Below are 16,241 nucleotides of genomic sequence, written 5' to 3'. Positions count from 1 at the left end.
GCATCCCTTTGATTTCCAATTCTTAGCCATCACAAAAAGAGTTACTATAGATATTTTTGTACAAAATAGGTCCTTTTTCTTTGTTTTTGGATTGTTGGGGTTTGTTGTTGTTTTTTTTTTTTTTTTGCATGTCTTTTGGATAAAGACCTAGAACTGATATGCTGGATCAGAGGTTAAGCACAATCTTATAGACTTTTGGCATAGTTCAAAATTGCTCTCCAGAACAGTTGGAACAGTTCACAACTTTACCAATAATACATTAGTATCCCAGTTTTCCCACATTCCCTCCAACATCTATCATTTTCTTTTTTTGTCATATTAGCCACTCTGATAGGTGTGATGTGGTACCTCACAGTTGTTTTAATTTTCATTTCTCTGATCAATAGTGATTTAGAGTATTTTTTTCATATGAATATTGATAGTTTTGATTTCTTTGTCTGAAAACTGCCTATTCATATCTTTTAACTATTTATCAATTGGGGAATGATTTGTAGTTTTATGAATTTGACTAAGTTCTCTATATATCTGAGAAATGAGGCCTTTATCAGAGATACTTGTTGCAAAAATTTCTCCCCAGTTTTCTGCTTTCCTTATCATTTTAGTTGCATTGGTTTTGTTTTTGCAAAATCTTTTAAACTTCATATAATCAAAATTATCATTTTACATTTTGTAATGCCCTCTATAGCTTCCTTGGTCCTAAGTTCTTCCCTTACCCATAAATCTGAGATATACTATTTCATCCTCTCTTAATTTGCTTATGGTATCACTCTTCTTGTGTAAATCATGTACCCATTTTGACCTCGTCTTGGTATATGGTGAAATGTTAGTCTATACCTAGTTTCTTACCATTGTTTTCCAGTTTTCCCACCACTTTTTTGTTAAAGCTTGGATCTTTGGGTTTGTCATATATTAGTACTATGGTTATTTACTATAATGCAATTTGCACTTAATCTATTCCATTGATCTACCCCTCTATTTCTTAGTCAGTACCAGATTGCTATGATAATTACTGTTTTATAATACAGTTAGAGATCTGGTAACACTAGAAGATCTTCTTTAGCATTTTTTTCATTGATTTCCTCGATATTCTTGAGCTTTTCTCTTCCAGGTGAATTTTATAATTATTTTTTCTAGCTCTATAAAATTTTTTGATTGATTGGCATGGCACTGAATAAATAGATTAATTTAGGATAGAATTGTGATTTTCATTGTATTGACTCAGACTAATATTTCATTTAATATTTTTCCAGTTGTTTAGATCTGACTTTCATTTGTGTGAAAAGTTCATTATAGTTGTGTTTGTGTTGTTCCTGGGTTTGTTTCAGTAGGTAGACTCCCAAGTACTTCATACTGTCTGCAATTATTTTAAATGGACTTTCTATCTCTTGCTTCAGGACTTTGTTGGTAATATATAGAAATACTGATGATTTATGTCAGCTTATTTTGTATCCTGAAATTTTGCTAATTCCTTTAATTTCTTTTTCTTCTCTTATTGCTATAGCTAATATTTCCAGTACAATACTAAATAATAGAGGTGATAATAGGCATCCTTGCTTCATCACTGATTGTACCGGGAAGGCTTCTAGATTGTCCTTGTTACAGATGTTTGCTGATGATTTTAGAGAAATATTACTTTTCATTTTAAGGCAAGCTCCATTTATTCCTATGCTCTCTAGTGTTTTTAACAGGAAAGGGTGCTGTATTTTGTCAAAGGCTTTTTCTGCATCTATTGAGATAGTCATATGATTTCTGTTGGTTTTCCTATTGATATGGTCAGTTATGTTGATAGCTTTCCTGATATGGAACCAGGCCTACATTCCTGGTATAAATCTTACCTAGTCATAGTGCATGATCTTCATGATATATTCCTGCAATCTCTTTCCTAGTATTTTATTAGATGGGTTTTTCTTTTTGCATCAGTATTCATTAGGAGAATTAGTTTGTAATTTTCTTTCTATTTTGTCTTTTTCTAGTTTGTGTATTAGCACTGTAATTGTGTCATAAAAAAATTTAGTAGATTTCCTTCTTCACCTGTTTTTCCAAATAGTTTATTTTCCAAATAGTTTATTGGGATTAATTGTTCTTTAAATGTTTGGTAGAATTCACTTATGAATCCATCTGATCCTGTAGATTTTTTCTTAAGAAATTCAATGATGGACTTATTCAATTTTTTTCCCTGACTGAATTATTTAAGTATTTTATTTCTTTTTCTGTTAATCTAGATAATTTATATTTTTGTAGAGATTCACTGATTTCATTTAGATTGTCCAATTTATTGGCATACAACTGGACAAAATAGCTTCTAACAATTATCTTAATTTCCTCTTCACTGGTGGTGAATTCACTTCTTTCATTTTTGATACTAGTAATTTGGCTTTTTTCTTTCCTTTTTAAAATCAAATTAGCCAAAGGTTTATCTATTTTATTGGTTTCTTCATGAATCCAGATTCTAGTTCTATTTATTAGTTCCATGGTTTTCTTACTTTCAGTTTTATTAGTCTCTCCTTTGATTTTCAGGAGTTCCAATTTGGTATTTAATTGGGGATTTTTAATTTGTTCTTTTCTGGCTTTTTTTAGTTGCATGCCCAATTCATTGATATGCTTTTTCTTTATTTTACTGATGTAAGCAGCTTGAGACATAAAATTTCCCCTAACTACCACTTTGGCTGAATCTCATAAATTATTATATTGTTCATATTGTTGTAATTATCTTTAATGAAATTATTGTTTCTATGACTTGTTTTTTGACTAACTTGTTTCGGGGATTAGATTATTTAATTTCCAATTAATTTTTAATCTCTGTCCACTGTTCATTATTGAATGTAATTTTTATTGCATTATGATCTGAAAAGGATGTCTTTACTATTTCTGCTTTTTTGCTTTTGGCTGTAAGGTTTTTATGTCCTAATACATGGTCAATTTTTGGTAGGTCTCATGTACTGCTGAGAAAAAAGTATATTCCTTTCTATTTCCATTCAATTTTCTCCAGAGATCTAACATATCTAACTTTTCCAAAAAATTTTTCACCTCCTTAACTCCTTTCTTGTTTATTTTTTAGTTAAGAGTTATCTAGTTCTGAAAGGGAAAAGTTGAGGTCCCTCACTAGTATAGTTTTATTATCTACTTCCTCCTGTAACTCATTCAACTTTTCCTTGAAAAATTTAGATGCTACGTCATTTGGTGCATATATGTTTAGTATTGATATGACTTCATTGTCTATGGTACCTTTCAGCAAGATAGTTTCCATCTTTATCTCTTTTGATTAGATTTTTTTTTTTTGCTTTTGCTTTGTCTGAGATCATGATTGCTACCTGTTTTTTTTGTTTTGTTTTGTTTTTTTGTTTTTGCTTCAGCTGAACCATAATAGATTCAGCTACAGCACCTTACCTTTATCCTGTGCATATCTCTTTGCTTCAAATATATTTTTTGGAAACATACTGCAGGATTCTGTTTTATGGGTAAGTTTATCCCATTCACATTTATAGATATGATAACTATTTCCCTCCATGCTACTTTTTACTCATTTATCTCCCCCTCCCCTTTATCCCCCCTTCCCTCCTCACAAATATTTTACTTCTAATCACCACCTTTCCCAATATACCTTCCCTCTTATCAGTCCATCCTCCTCCATTATGCCCATCCCTTTTTACTTCTTTAGATTTCTATATCCATGCCCTCTTTGAGTCAATTTTGATGAGAATAAGGTTTAAACACTGCAGGCCACTCCTACCCCTCCATCTTCCCCTCCATTATAATAGCTCTTGCATGCCTCTTTTATGTGGGATAATTTAACCCATTCAATTCCCACCCCTTCTTTTTCCAATGCACTTTTCTTTCTCACCCCTTCTTTTGGGGGAATCATCCTATCAAAGTCACCTTATATCCACACCCTCTATCTACATGTACTCCTTTCTCATTGCTCTTATAGTAATAAAGTAGCTAAGAATTACAAATATTATCTTGCCATATAGAAACATGAAGTTTAATCTTTCTGAAATTTATGTTTTCTCTTTCTTATTTCTTTTATACCTTTTTATGTTTCCTTTGATTCTTGTATTTAGAGGTCAATTTTTTTTATTCAGCTCTGGTCTTTTAATAAGAAATGCTTGAAAGTCCTGTGTTTTGTCAAATGTCCACTTTTTTCCCCCTGAAAGATTATATTCAATTTTGCACAGTAGGTGATTCTTGATTGTAATCCTAATTCCTCTGCCTTCCAGTATATTATATTCCAAACCCTCCAGTACTTTAAATGTGGAAGCTGTCAAATCCTTTGTAATCCTGATTGTAGCTCCACAATATCTGAACTGTTTCTTTTTAGCTACTTGCAATACTTTCTCCTTGGAGCTCTGGAATTTGACAAAGACATTCCTGGGAGTTTTCATTTTGAGATCTCTTTCAGGTGGTGATCAGCAGATTCTTTCAATTTTTATTTTGCCCTTTGGTTCTAATACATCAGGGCTGTTTTCTTAGCTAATTTCTTGGAAGTGTTAACCAGGCTTTTTTTTGGGGGGGGGGGGGAAGGAATCATGACTTTCTGGTAGTCCAAGAATTCTAAATTATCTCTCCCAGATCTATTTTCTAGGTCAGTTATTTTTCCAATGAGAAATTTCATTTTCTTCTATATTTTTGCTTTTTTGAGTTTTTTTTATTGTATCTTGATGTCTCATAGTCATCAGTTTTCACTTCTTCAATTCTAATTTTTAAGGAATTATTTTCTTCAGTGAGCTTCTGTCCCTTTTCTAATTAGCTAATTCTATTTTTTAGGTAGATTTTTGTATCTTTTTTTTTTTGTATCTTTTCCCATTCTATTGACTTTTTTTCATGCTTCTTTTGCATTACTCTCATTACCTTTCTCAATTTTTCTTTTCCTTCTCGAACTTGCTTTTGAAAATCTTTTTTAAGCTCTGCCAGGAATTCTCTTTATGCCTGAGACCAACTTACTATGCCTCAATCCTCCCTATCACAATAACTTCCTATAGGCAAGTTCTTTTTTTTGCCCATTTTTTCTGCCTTTTTTTGGTGACTTGGTGTTTTTATATGAGATGTGGGCTCTGAGTTATACTGCAAACTTTTCACTGGGCTTCAGGGATTGGCTAGTGGCTTTCCCTGGAGGGTTGGCTTCCCCTGAGCATGGAGTTTAGCTTCTGGCCTGTTCTGAGTGGAGCCTTGCCATTGGGTTGCTATGGTAACAGTCTTTCTGATGGCTGGCCCTGGTGGAGGGATCTTGTTGCTAACCTGCCTCAGGGGTGGTACCGTGCAGCCTGTATAGCCTGCTCACTTGCCTAGGGGGCTGCCAGTTTGTAGGAGCATGGGGTCAAGCTGGCAGATCGCCCCAGGTTTGGAGCCTTGCTGCAGGACCCTTGCTGTGAGGCTGGCTGCTGCTGCTCTTGGAGTTCAATCCCCGGCCCCATCCCACTCCTCCACTTGGCACCAGATGTTCCAACTCTCTTCCTTCAATACTTTAAGAACTGGCTCAATGGCAGAACAGGGATCTGTCATCCAATGAGGAGTCCATTCACCAGTGCAGATCACAATAGAGAGAATCACAACTCATTTAAAATATTTATTGCCTGGTCACCAGATTCCTGGCCATAGAGACCTGGGAAAGAAAAGCATGTAGTGGCATCAAAGGGCTGTACCCATGTTAAATCAGGGACTTATTTGGACTGATCCTTGCGTTTAGAGGACAGATCGTGTTCTGCCACCGTGCCTGTTCTTGAAACTTCTACAGCTGGGTAGGACCTCACTGAGTTTAAGTTGCCAGGCCCATACAGATTGAATCTAAGGGTCCTGAGAGAATTCACAGATGTAATTATTGAGCTTTTGCTAGTGATATTAGAAAAACCTTAACAAATTAGAGAAGTGTTTTGGTCTGTATACAGTTGACTTTTCAGAAAATGTTAGAAGGGGGATCCTTCAAACATCTGCTACTTTGGAACAGCTCTGGAGAACCCAGGATGCTTCCCACACCACCATGAGGAACTCAAAGATGACTTCAGGTAAAGCATGTCAACATGGCAGTTTTGAAGTTCTTGTACTTTCCTTCAGTTACACACAATGTCTCTCAATGGTCATATTGCTGGGCTAACACAGTGGGACAACCAGAGCTGAAACAGACATTTCATTTAGTCCAACCTCCTTAGAGATGAGGAAACTAAAGCCTATAGAAGGGAAGCACCTCTCTTATCCAAGTTCACATCGTTAATTAGTGGCAAAGTCAAGAACAGAATCCTAATCTTATCTTACGGTCTAACATTACTTTATACTATATCACATCTATACTACGCAATCCAAATTAATAGTGCGATGCATGTACAAGTAAGTGCCTTCCAAAGAGAGCTTATTTATTTACATTACTTATTTTCTTCATGACAATTCTTTTACTTAAATAAAACACTTTCAAGAAATTAAAGTTAGGTTTTAATTTAATATACACAAAGTTTAAAGGTGAAAAACATCTCAATATTGTATTTACATGATTTAACAGGATTTGTTTTAAATATTCTTCTGAAACTGCACATCACTGCTAAGCAGGCTGAACACAGACCAAACACAGATGTTCTAACACCTTTATTCTGGGAAATTATGCTTGTGTCTCATGCTGCTCCAAAACATGAAATTCAATTTAGAATTTGATAATATGGGAGTAGGCAGAAACATTCTCAAATACTTCATGTATTAACGACCAATGTAAAATCTAAACTGCAGGTTTCATGAGTAGACAAAAAAAAAGGTATTCTTTGGAGAAATTACATTAATCCGCCCTCAAATCTTTCTGGAAATTTCTGTTAACAGTCATCAGTGTGGGTCATTGTGTTGCTGTATAATTTGATGTGCTGACTAAATTCAACAGGACAGATTCATCCTGTGTTTAGTAAGTGCTATTAAGAGCATAAAGAAATTTGTGAGCTACTACTATTGCTGCCAAAATGTTTAAATATAATTCCTCACCGTCCACTAATACCATGGTCCGAGTGTTTCTATCCATAGGAATTCTATGTGCATATTAAATAATACTTTAAAAAAGTTAGTATTTCCAGAATAATAGTATTCTCAGCTCCCCATAAAACACTAAGATTTCAAATATTAGCAAAAATAGATGAAAGAGGAAATTAAAAAAAAATATTTTAAACACTAGTTTCTTTGAAGAGATGTCCCAACAGCCATTACATTTTTTTTAAAGTTCTAACTTTTCTGTCTGGTCAAAAGAATAGTTATAAATGAAAAAAAAAAAGTCTTTCTGTGCAGGATCTTCTCTCAGACATGTCAGGGTCAGGTCCAGATGTCAGGCAGCAGCAATTGAAGTATCATCCACTTGCCGACCCTGGGGCTTTAAGAAGGAAAAACAAACAAGTCTGGTTTTAAAAAGTCAAGCCAACAAGTACTAAGTGCCTCCTGTATGCCAGGAACTATACTAAGTCCTGGGGACACAAAAATGGCCTCCAGCCCCAGCACTCCAAGGTTTACAAGATGTAAACAGTATACAGGCTAAACTGGAGATAATCACGGCAGGAAGGCACTGGCACTGAGGGGAATCAGGAAAAGCTCCTTTCAGAAGGTGATATCTTAGCTAGGACCTGAAGGCAGGGGAGTCAGGAGACAAAGAGGAGGGCAGAAAAATATTCCAGGCATGGGAGACAACCAGGGAACAAACGTGGAGTACTAATGCAGAATATCCCATGCAAGAAACAGCGAGGAGACCCATGTGAGTGGACTGCAGCAGGGCATCGGACGGGGTATAAGCTGTAAGAGGCATGGAAAGGTGGCTACGTTATGGAGGGTTTTAAAGAAGAAATTTTATATATGGAAAAAGGTTAGGAAAAGGAAGAGATTGAGGATGATTCCAAGATTATGAAGCTGGGCAACTGGAAGGATGCGGATAACCACAACAGAAACAGGGAAGTCTGAGAGACAGGTGAGTTTCAAAGGAAAGATAATGAGATTCTACTTAGAATGTATTAAGCTGGAGATAACAACAGAACATCCAGACAGAAATACGCAGAAAGCACTAAGTGAGACAGACACAGGACAGAAAAGAGGACTGAACACGCAGACTTGGAAGTCCCCTCTATAAAGATAGTCACTTAACTCAGAGGAGCGGGTGAGATCACTCAGACAGAATATCAAAAGAGAAGAAAAGAGAGCCCAGGAAGGAATTCTAGGATGTATATCTATTACAACAAGGCTGGAACATGAATGATAGATAATACAGCAAAAGGGCATTCCCTTTTAGGTGACAGCAGTATCACAAAAAACCCAGGGAGGATAGACTATCTGTAGAGAGGTCAAAAAAGAATGAGGAATGCTGAAAAGGCCACTGAATTTAGCAAGGATTATCCCTATGGCACAGACAGGGAGGCTGGATTAGCAAGGCGAAGTTGCCCATCAACGTTTTCTGACTAACTGCACATGATTCTTCCTCACACATTCTAACTACATTTAAACTGACCTATCTGCATTTCCCTAAACTCAACCCAACTCACATCCCTAGCTTTTCTGCTTCCTACTTTCTTTTACCTACTTATCTATATTAATATTGTAGACTCATTCCACGACCAGAGAAGGTAAACTCCTTAAAGGATGAGGTTTTTTTTTTAGTTTTTCTTTATATCCCAAAGCCTTGCACGTACTATGGACTTGATAAACACTTGGATGCATGTAATAACTGCAGCCTCCTCTGCCCCATGGGAGGTGAAATCATGGACATCCCCAAAGACAGAAAGCTAATTTGGGAAAGGAGAGGTGGCTCCTAAGGAGAACCCAGCAACCTAAGAGCCACTTCCCTACTTTTTGGGGACATTCAGTTGATTCAGGCTATCTCTACAAACAACCAGGCAATTTGGCCAATTTTGCGAATTTAAAAGAACTGAGAATCACTCAGTCACAGATCTGCAAGTAATGTCAATGGATATCCAGCACAACCCACTACCTGAAGCACAATCCCCCACTACAATAATATTCCAGAGGAGTAGTCATCCACTTCTGTCTGAACATCTGCAGAGGGCACTAATCAACCTTAGAAGAATGCCTGTTACACTGTTGTAAACATCCAGTTGCTTGTGTATTTTGTTCTGAACTTAAATATCAAATAAAATGGGTATTTTCATTAAAAAAAAAAAAAGGTGAAGCTGCTTGATTAGGGTCACACAGTTATTTCATGTCAGGGCTGGGACTAAAAAACTTAAGTCTCCTACTGCAAAGCCCAGTACTCTTTCTAGGATATCCTACAGTGGCCACAACTTACAACGTCAGGAGTTTTTGTCACCTACTGATGGCATAAGATGGACTCTTTCATCCTGTGGAATTGAATGAGTGCACTGAAAGGAAGCATTCTGAGTGGGTCCAGGCAGCTAGATGGCACAGTGGACAGAGGGCCAGGCCTAGAGACAGGAAGACCTGAGTTCAAATCTGGCCTGATACTTTCTGGCTGTGTGATCCTAGGCAAGTCACTTAATCCTGTTTGCCTCAGTTTCCTCATCTGTAAAATGAGCTGGAGAGATGGCAAACTATTGCAGTATCTTTGCTAAGAAAACACCAAATGGGGTCACACAGAATTGGCAATGACCTGAACAACAACAGTGTAGTCTACCCTGCCCCTCTGGTTAGGAGAACAGGAAGAGAGTGAATGAAAAGGCTCTTGGGTCACATTTTGGTGGTGCTCCTAAATCAGGGGTTCTTAACTTGGAGTCCATAGATAGATTTCAGGAGATCTGTGAACTTGGATGATTTAAAAAAATATTTCTTTACTTTCAATAACTGAAATTTAGCATTTCTTGTCATTATGAATTAAAAAGAAAAGAAACATTATTCTGAGAAAGGATCCACTGGCTTTAACACACTGCCAAATAGGTCCATAGTACACAAAAATGTTCAGGAATCCTGATTTACAATGTAAACTAAAATAGAAGGAGAGGCTAACCATTTCTGCCCCTGTATTATTTAAAGTAAAAGCACTGTGCCCTTATGAAACTAGGAGCGCAGCCTCACCACAAGGAACAGAAATGAGAGTGGAGCTATCTGCTCATTACATGATGCAGAAATCTGTCAGTTACTAGTTACAGGACACTTATGCAAGTCACTTCATTTCACCTTAACTTCCTCTTCTACCAAAGGGATCTAATAATACTCGTTACTCACCTCATAACATGAAGAAAATATGTTGTAAACATCTAAAATGCTATAAAATTATGGAAGTACTATGATTATTTCTAGTCAGAAAAAGGTAAATGTTGAGACTAGGATCAAAAGGCTGTGGGAGAAAAAGGAGCAGTTACATTTACAGTGAAGTAACTGAGGGGTTCAGCATCTACAGTGAGGAAGTATCTTGGCTTCAATTATAAATCTCCACCACTAATCTAGAAACTAGCTCTCAAAACAATTCCTAGTTGGCTTCCTTGGCAGAAGCTGTCTTATTGGAATGCAATGCTTGCAATTCAGAAAAAAGGATTATAATAATCAAAAAGGCAGGCACGTAAGAAATGTTAACACTCCCAAATGCTTCTGGCAGTTTTTTTGTTTGTTTTTTTTTATTAAAACCACCCAGGAAAAGTTAGCTTTTTTAGTTAGCCAGAAGAAGACTGAGATATCACTATGTGGAATTGCTAGGGTTGGAAGCTCAATTCCATGTGGACAGTCTCGGGCGGGTAAAGGTGGGAACTTCTAAATCTTAGAGTTCTCACGAGGCCCCCCCCGGAAACGACTGGGAATCGAGGTGAACCGAGCTATCTCGTGTATTTCCGCCTCTTCCCGTGAGAAACGTGATGGGAGAGAGCTCTCCCTGCCCTCGAGATTGTCCCGGATCTGGGCACACCTAACAGCACGGTATTCAGATGCAAACTATGCGGCTGGAGAGCTTAAGTAGGATCAGGAAAGCCTGAAAGCTCTCTTGGGCGGAGGGGCCACATGTGAGGACACAAGGCTCCGCTTTTCCTCTCTCCTCTCTCCCCTCCCCCTCTCTCCCCACTTATACTTCTACTTCCAATCTCTTATTGTAAGATCTTTGCCTCCTTGGGAGATTCTTCACTCCCTCCTAAGGAAGAATTCCCCTGCACTTGTAACTAGACCCTGAAATAAAGCTCAACCCTTGTTCGACTCTGGAACGTCCTTTCTCTCATACGAGCATCCGGTTTGGCCAACCGAAGACCTCGGGAGGTGAGGTAAGGGAAGACTCGGGTAGCCCTCAGGCCTCTAGGCCTGGCATGGAATGAGGTGCTATGCATGAGATGAAAATAAGTTTGGGGTTAAGCGATGGAGCATAAATTCATGTTTCCAAATGTAGCTAACTCCAGTATCTCCAATCAAATTTCTAGAACTACAGTAGTAATGTCTCTATGGATACCAGTTTCATTTTCACCTAGAATTAATGCAAAGTTTCTTAAGGTGGGAGTGGCCATCTCTACTTAGTGACAGGAAAGCAGGAAGACAGAACGGAAAGTCTGTCCTTCCTTCAGTAGCACAAAGGCCAATTACAACTCTTCTTTCTACCTTTGCTCCCAAACTGGGGGAAGGAAGGAACAGCTGAGGACAGTGCAAGGATTTAGGGTCAGAAGTCTTGGGCTGGAAGCACAGCTCAGTTCTGCCTGTGTTTCCTTGCCCCCTGTCCTAGAGGCAATTCTCAACTCTTCACTTCTGTGAAGCACAACTTTACAGGGGAAGTAATACGTTTATATAACTTGTTATTCTAAGAGTCTGGTACTGGTTAGAGATACCAATAAGGGTCTAAGTGAATTAATACAAATATCTGTAATGCAGCATAAAGGAAAGTTAGGGATATTTGGGATCTGTTCCAGTCTTCTCCTATCAGAGACAGAATACTAGGCTGGACAGACTGATAGCTTAGCCAAACATGGCATTTCTTAAATCTTTATTATCAATAAGAATAACTCGTTTATATAGCACTTTATGGTTTCCAAAATAATTTTGGATGTGACCGTCCTGTCTGTCTTATATTTGTTTCTCTATCCAGTCTAATTTTCAGTCAGCTTACTCTCATGTTTCACTAGGATTCTGTATCTGTCTGACCTTTCACCTTTTCAGACTCACAAATCTTCATCCTTCATTCATTTTCTCCACTTCCACTCTAGATGGGACATAGATTCAGATAAGGGAATAAAACAGCTCATTTTTACCTAAAATAATTCCTGCTGTCCAATTTTAGCGAGGCTTCCTGTTGCTGGTCAATAACCCTTTTGGATCACTACTGGTGACTTATCTGATTCCCTGCAATGAATGGTCCAAGTCTTTTCTTTTCTCCTTTTGACAGCACCCTCATAACATCACTCTTACCTCTCATCCTAGCAGCAGATGACAAGGCTTCCTCCTCCACTGAGATTAAAGCCATGAGCACCACACAGTTTCTTCTTCCGTTTCTCCTACCTTCTAAATATCATTACTTACTTTTTTGCTTCCCTCTGGTTACAGGTGAATTATCTCCGCTACTCACTAAAACTAATCCTCCCACCTGTAGATATGTTCCCATTTCTTCTCAGCTGAAATTCTTCTTTGACACTGACAACTCCCAGACTTAGATCCAGTAGTACTTTCTTTCCTTCATGGGTCACCATGTCCCCTTTGTCAATGGCTTCTTTCCTTCTGTCCACAAAAATTCTCAAATCTGTCTGATTCAGGAAAATTCTTCCCCTGACTCTTCTATTCCATACACCTCCCATCTCATTTTTCTCCTCTCCTTTACTACTGAAGTTACTGAAAAAAAAACCTATCCCCAAATAACACTTTTATTTTCTCACTACTCTCCATTCAATCTTTTGGAATCTGGTTTCCACCCATCCTTCTGCTACTACTGGAACTGCTCTAAGGACACTAAAGATCTAATTTCCAAATTCTCCATCCCTGCTCACAATGGTGACTATCCCCTTCTATTGTATACACTCTCTATTCCTCAGCTTCTGAGACAACACCCCCTCTTGCCTCTAATACTTCTTTCTGCACTCTGTCTTTCTCATGGCTCCAAATCTTCTACACTTCTTAACATACCATGGTGTTCCCATGGCTATTTCCCTGGCTGCCTTCTCTTAACTGTCTAATTGCTCCCTTAGCAATCTCATTCATTTTCACACTATCAACCACTGCCTCTTCGTGCTTCCCAAATTCATATCCCTATTCTCAACTCCTGAGCACTGTTTATAAGACATTTCCATGTGGATGTTTCACAAGCACATGGAAAACTAAAGTGGCCAAGGCTAGCTTCTTGCCCTCTTTTTGCCTGCTCCTCCTTTGTGACTTTACTATTTCTCTTACCACAATTCACCTGGCTGATCATGCTTGTGAAATGATTCTCCTTGACTCTCCCCTCTTCCTCTTTTCTCAAAACCAACCAATTACCAAGTCCTTCTAAAGTCACTTTTGAATCACTTCTCACCTCTGCCCTTTTGCTCTCTCCTGGATGCCTCTATTTGGAACCGGTTTAACTCATGACAACAGCTGTCTTCTAGTTCTTCCCTCTCCATAGCACTCAACTTCTTCAATCCATCCTCCACATCACTTCCAAAATAACTTAAGCACAAATTTGATCCTGTCACTCCTGTTTACAAGTCTTCAGTGCCACCTTCCTCCTCGCCACTCCCCCTCCCCCAAGTGAAAGGCAGACTCATCTGCATGTCTTGTAAGGCCCAAGACATTTTGGGAGCATCTACATCACCTAGCACTCCTCTCTACACATTGTATACCCCTGCTATAATGACCATTCTCTGCTTCACCTAAACATGCACTGCATTCTCCATGCATGGCTTTGCACACAGTTTCTTATGCCTGGAATGGTCTTACACCTTTGCTTACTGAATTCTATTCACTCATTCAAAATCCGGTTCAAATGGCCACTTTTTTTCCACTAAGACCTTCCTTTATCCTCCCATGAATAATGGCATGCTCCCTCAGATACCACGTAGCATTTTCCCAGGCTCAGCAGAGTCCAGAGTTGGAAGGGGCCACAGTGGCCAAGAAGTCCAATCCACAAGTACAAAAGAATCTCATCTACAATATACCTAATAAGAGGTCATCAAGGCTTTGCTGAAAAACTTTGGCTGAAGGTGAACCTACTATCTCATCAGACAGCCCATTTAACTCATGGACAGCTTTAGTTATTAGAAATTTTCATCACATTTAGCCTAAATATGGTTCTTTTCAACTTCTACCCAATACTCCTAATTCTGCCCTCTATGGTCAAGCAGAACAAGTCTCTCTTCCACACAACAGCCCTTCAAATACTTGAAGAGACCATCCCCTCTCCACTCTAGTCTTATATTTTCCAGGTGAAATATCCTTTGTTTCTTCATTGGATTAGTATATGGCTTAAACTCGAGCCTCCTTAACATCCTGGATATTCTCCTATGAATACTCTCTAGGTCCTTACTGTCCTTCCTAAAATGTGGAGCCCAAAAATGAATTAAATACTCCAGATGTGGTCTGACAATGGAAGAGTATCCTGATACTACCACCACTAGAGGTCCTGGGCATTATAACTAACTCCCTTAATACAAACCAAGATTGCATTAACTTTCTTGGTTGTCATTCCATATTATTGACTCATGTTTAACTGGTAATTCACTAAGCTTCTGTTTTTCAAATTTTGTTCTGTAACTCCCTAATCTCTCATTTAATATTGTTATCTACAGATGTCACGACTCTTCTGTCAGACTACAAGTGACTTTAGGGTAGGCACCATATCTTAACTTAAACCTCACATTATACACCTCCCTCTCAGTCCTCCCCTATCTACCTAGAACAGTGCTCTGCAAACAGCTGACAGTTCAGAAATGTTTACAGCACTCTGCTAAAAGCTATCATTTTTTGTTGCATAAAACTGATGAAAGTTATTAGAGTTAATCTAATCCCAGCTGAATATCATCACTGAAGCATAATTATTGTGAAATGAAAAGACAATAAAGTAAAACAAAAAAATTTCTATCGTTTCCATACCTTTACAAAAATGTAAGTAGGTATAAAACGTCTGAGCAGTTGATTTGTGAAGTTAGGGAAACGGAGCAAGTTGATGTTGAGTGATGGCAGCTGCTGGTACCCAGCCATCAAAGGGTAAAAATTGTACAGCATTTCTTGCTCTGTGCCAGGTAGGATACGTAACCGAATCTAAATGATAAAAAGTAGTAAGTAAATATAACCATGCATACGTGTACTTTTGGTATATACACATTCAGTCAATGTTCATTTATCTACATGACAATTCATTTGGATCCTAAACTATAAAACAATAAAGACGAATCAGGATATTGGGACTTGATAGAGAGCAAATTTCTGTGTTCAAGTGTGTACTAATCTATGCATGTGTCTTGCTAACTTTAGCAAAAGGCCCAAAACAAGTCTAAGGTACTTCCGAGCCATTCTGCATATTCAGACCTCTGCTCTCCTCAGTTGGTACAGAGAGGTGTGTACTGCATCTGTTTTAATTAAATGTGGCACCTCCATGATTTCAGGCCTACTGACTTAATCTGAACACACTATAAAGCATACACTTGGTCATTATAAACAATAACTGGGGGTAAAATGGATTGTTCCAAAGGAGATACTTTAAAGATCTATAAGGTAGCTTATGCCTGCTGAAGACTGAGAATACAAGGATCCACACAATTTTCTCTATGTTGGACCAAATTATACGTTGAATTTCAAATCCATACATCACATATGGAGATAATATATGTAGACATGGATATGTAAAACAGAATTTCTATAAATGCATAGTGTCAAGCTAAATCTAAGTATATATGGGTGTGTATAGATATATAATAGTATGTATTATATATCTTAAAAGATTTGTAATTCTGTCAGTGTATATTCACTATTGATAAGACACAAGAACTACCCACTTTGTGGGAAGCATGAGGTTCATACAAGTCTGAGCTTGATAATACAAGGTTGACCATCACATATTCTGTCTTAACTGGAAGTCTGCTGTATTTTCTTGACTTACATACATGAATATAGATTTTATTACTTTCAAAAAAGCAAATGAACACAATTTTAATAAAATAATAAGAGCATGGCCTATTAGTGCATTTATACAAGTATGAATTGATTATAGGGCTATTTACAGGTTTAACATAGGAAAGCAAAATAGCGTACCTGTTTAAGACCTGAGAACATGAAGGCATCACTGGGTTCCACAGAAATTTCCACATCTTGAACTAAGCTGGTTTTATTCTGTAGATGATACTTGACAGGTAATGATTCTCTAACACGACCAAAGGATGGCAGATCTTTAGAGAAGAAAA

At 37.8% G+C, this 16,241-nt stretch overlaps 1 protein-coding gene across 1 annotated transcript in view; it reads right to left on the bottom strand.

Moving 5' to 3' along the window:
• Window positions 1-6,407: 6,407 nt before the first annotated feature.
• The window catches only part of TRAPPC11 (trafficking protein particle complex subunit 11), a 79,162-nt gene continuing 69,328 nt past the window's right edge, over window positions 6,408-16,241 (bottom strand). Inside the window, exons 28-30 of the mRNA XM_072623179.1 lie at window positions 16,093-16,226; window positions 14,935-15,102; window positions 6,408-7,330 (exon numbers count right to left, since the gene is read on the bottom strand). Of these exons, the coding sequence (XP_072479280.1) occupies window positions 7,286-7,330; window positions 14,935-15,102; window positions 16,093-16,226 (347 nt within the window). The 3' untranslated portion in view covers window positions 6,408-7,285. The remainder of the gene's footprint in view (window positions 7,331-14,934; window positions 15,103-16,092; window positions 16,227-16,241) is intronic.

This window comes from Notamacropus eugenii, chromosome 7 (assembly GCF_028372415.1).
Source record: "Notamacropus eugenii isolate mMacEug1 chromosome 7, mMacEug1.pri_v2, whole genome shotgun sequence".
NCBI lineage: Eukaryota > Metazoa > Chordata > Mammalia > Diprotodontia > Macropodidae > Notamacropus > Notamacropus eugenii.
The sequence above is the reverse complement of the archived record's forward strand: the minus strand, read 5'-3'. Positions and strand labels throughout refer to the sequence as shown.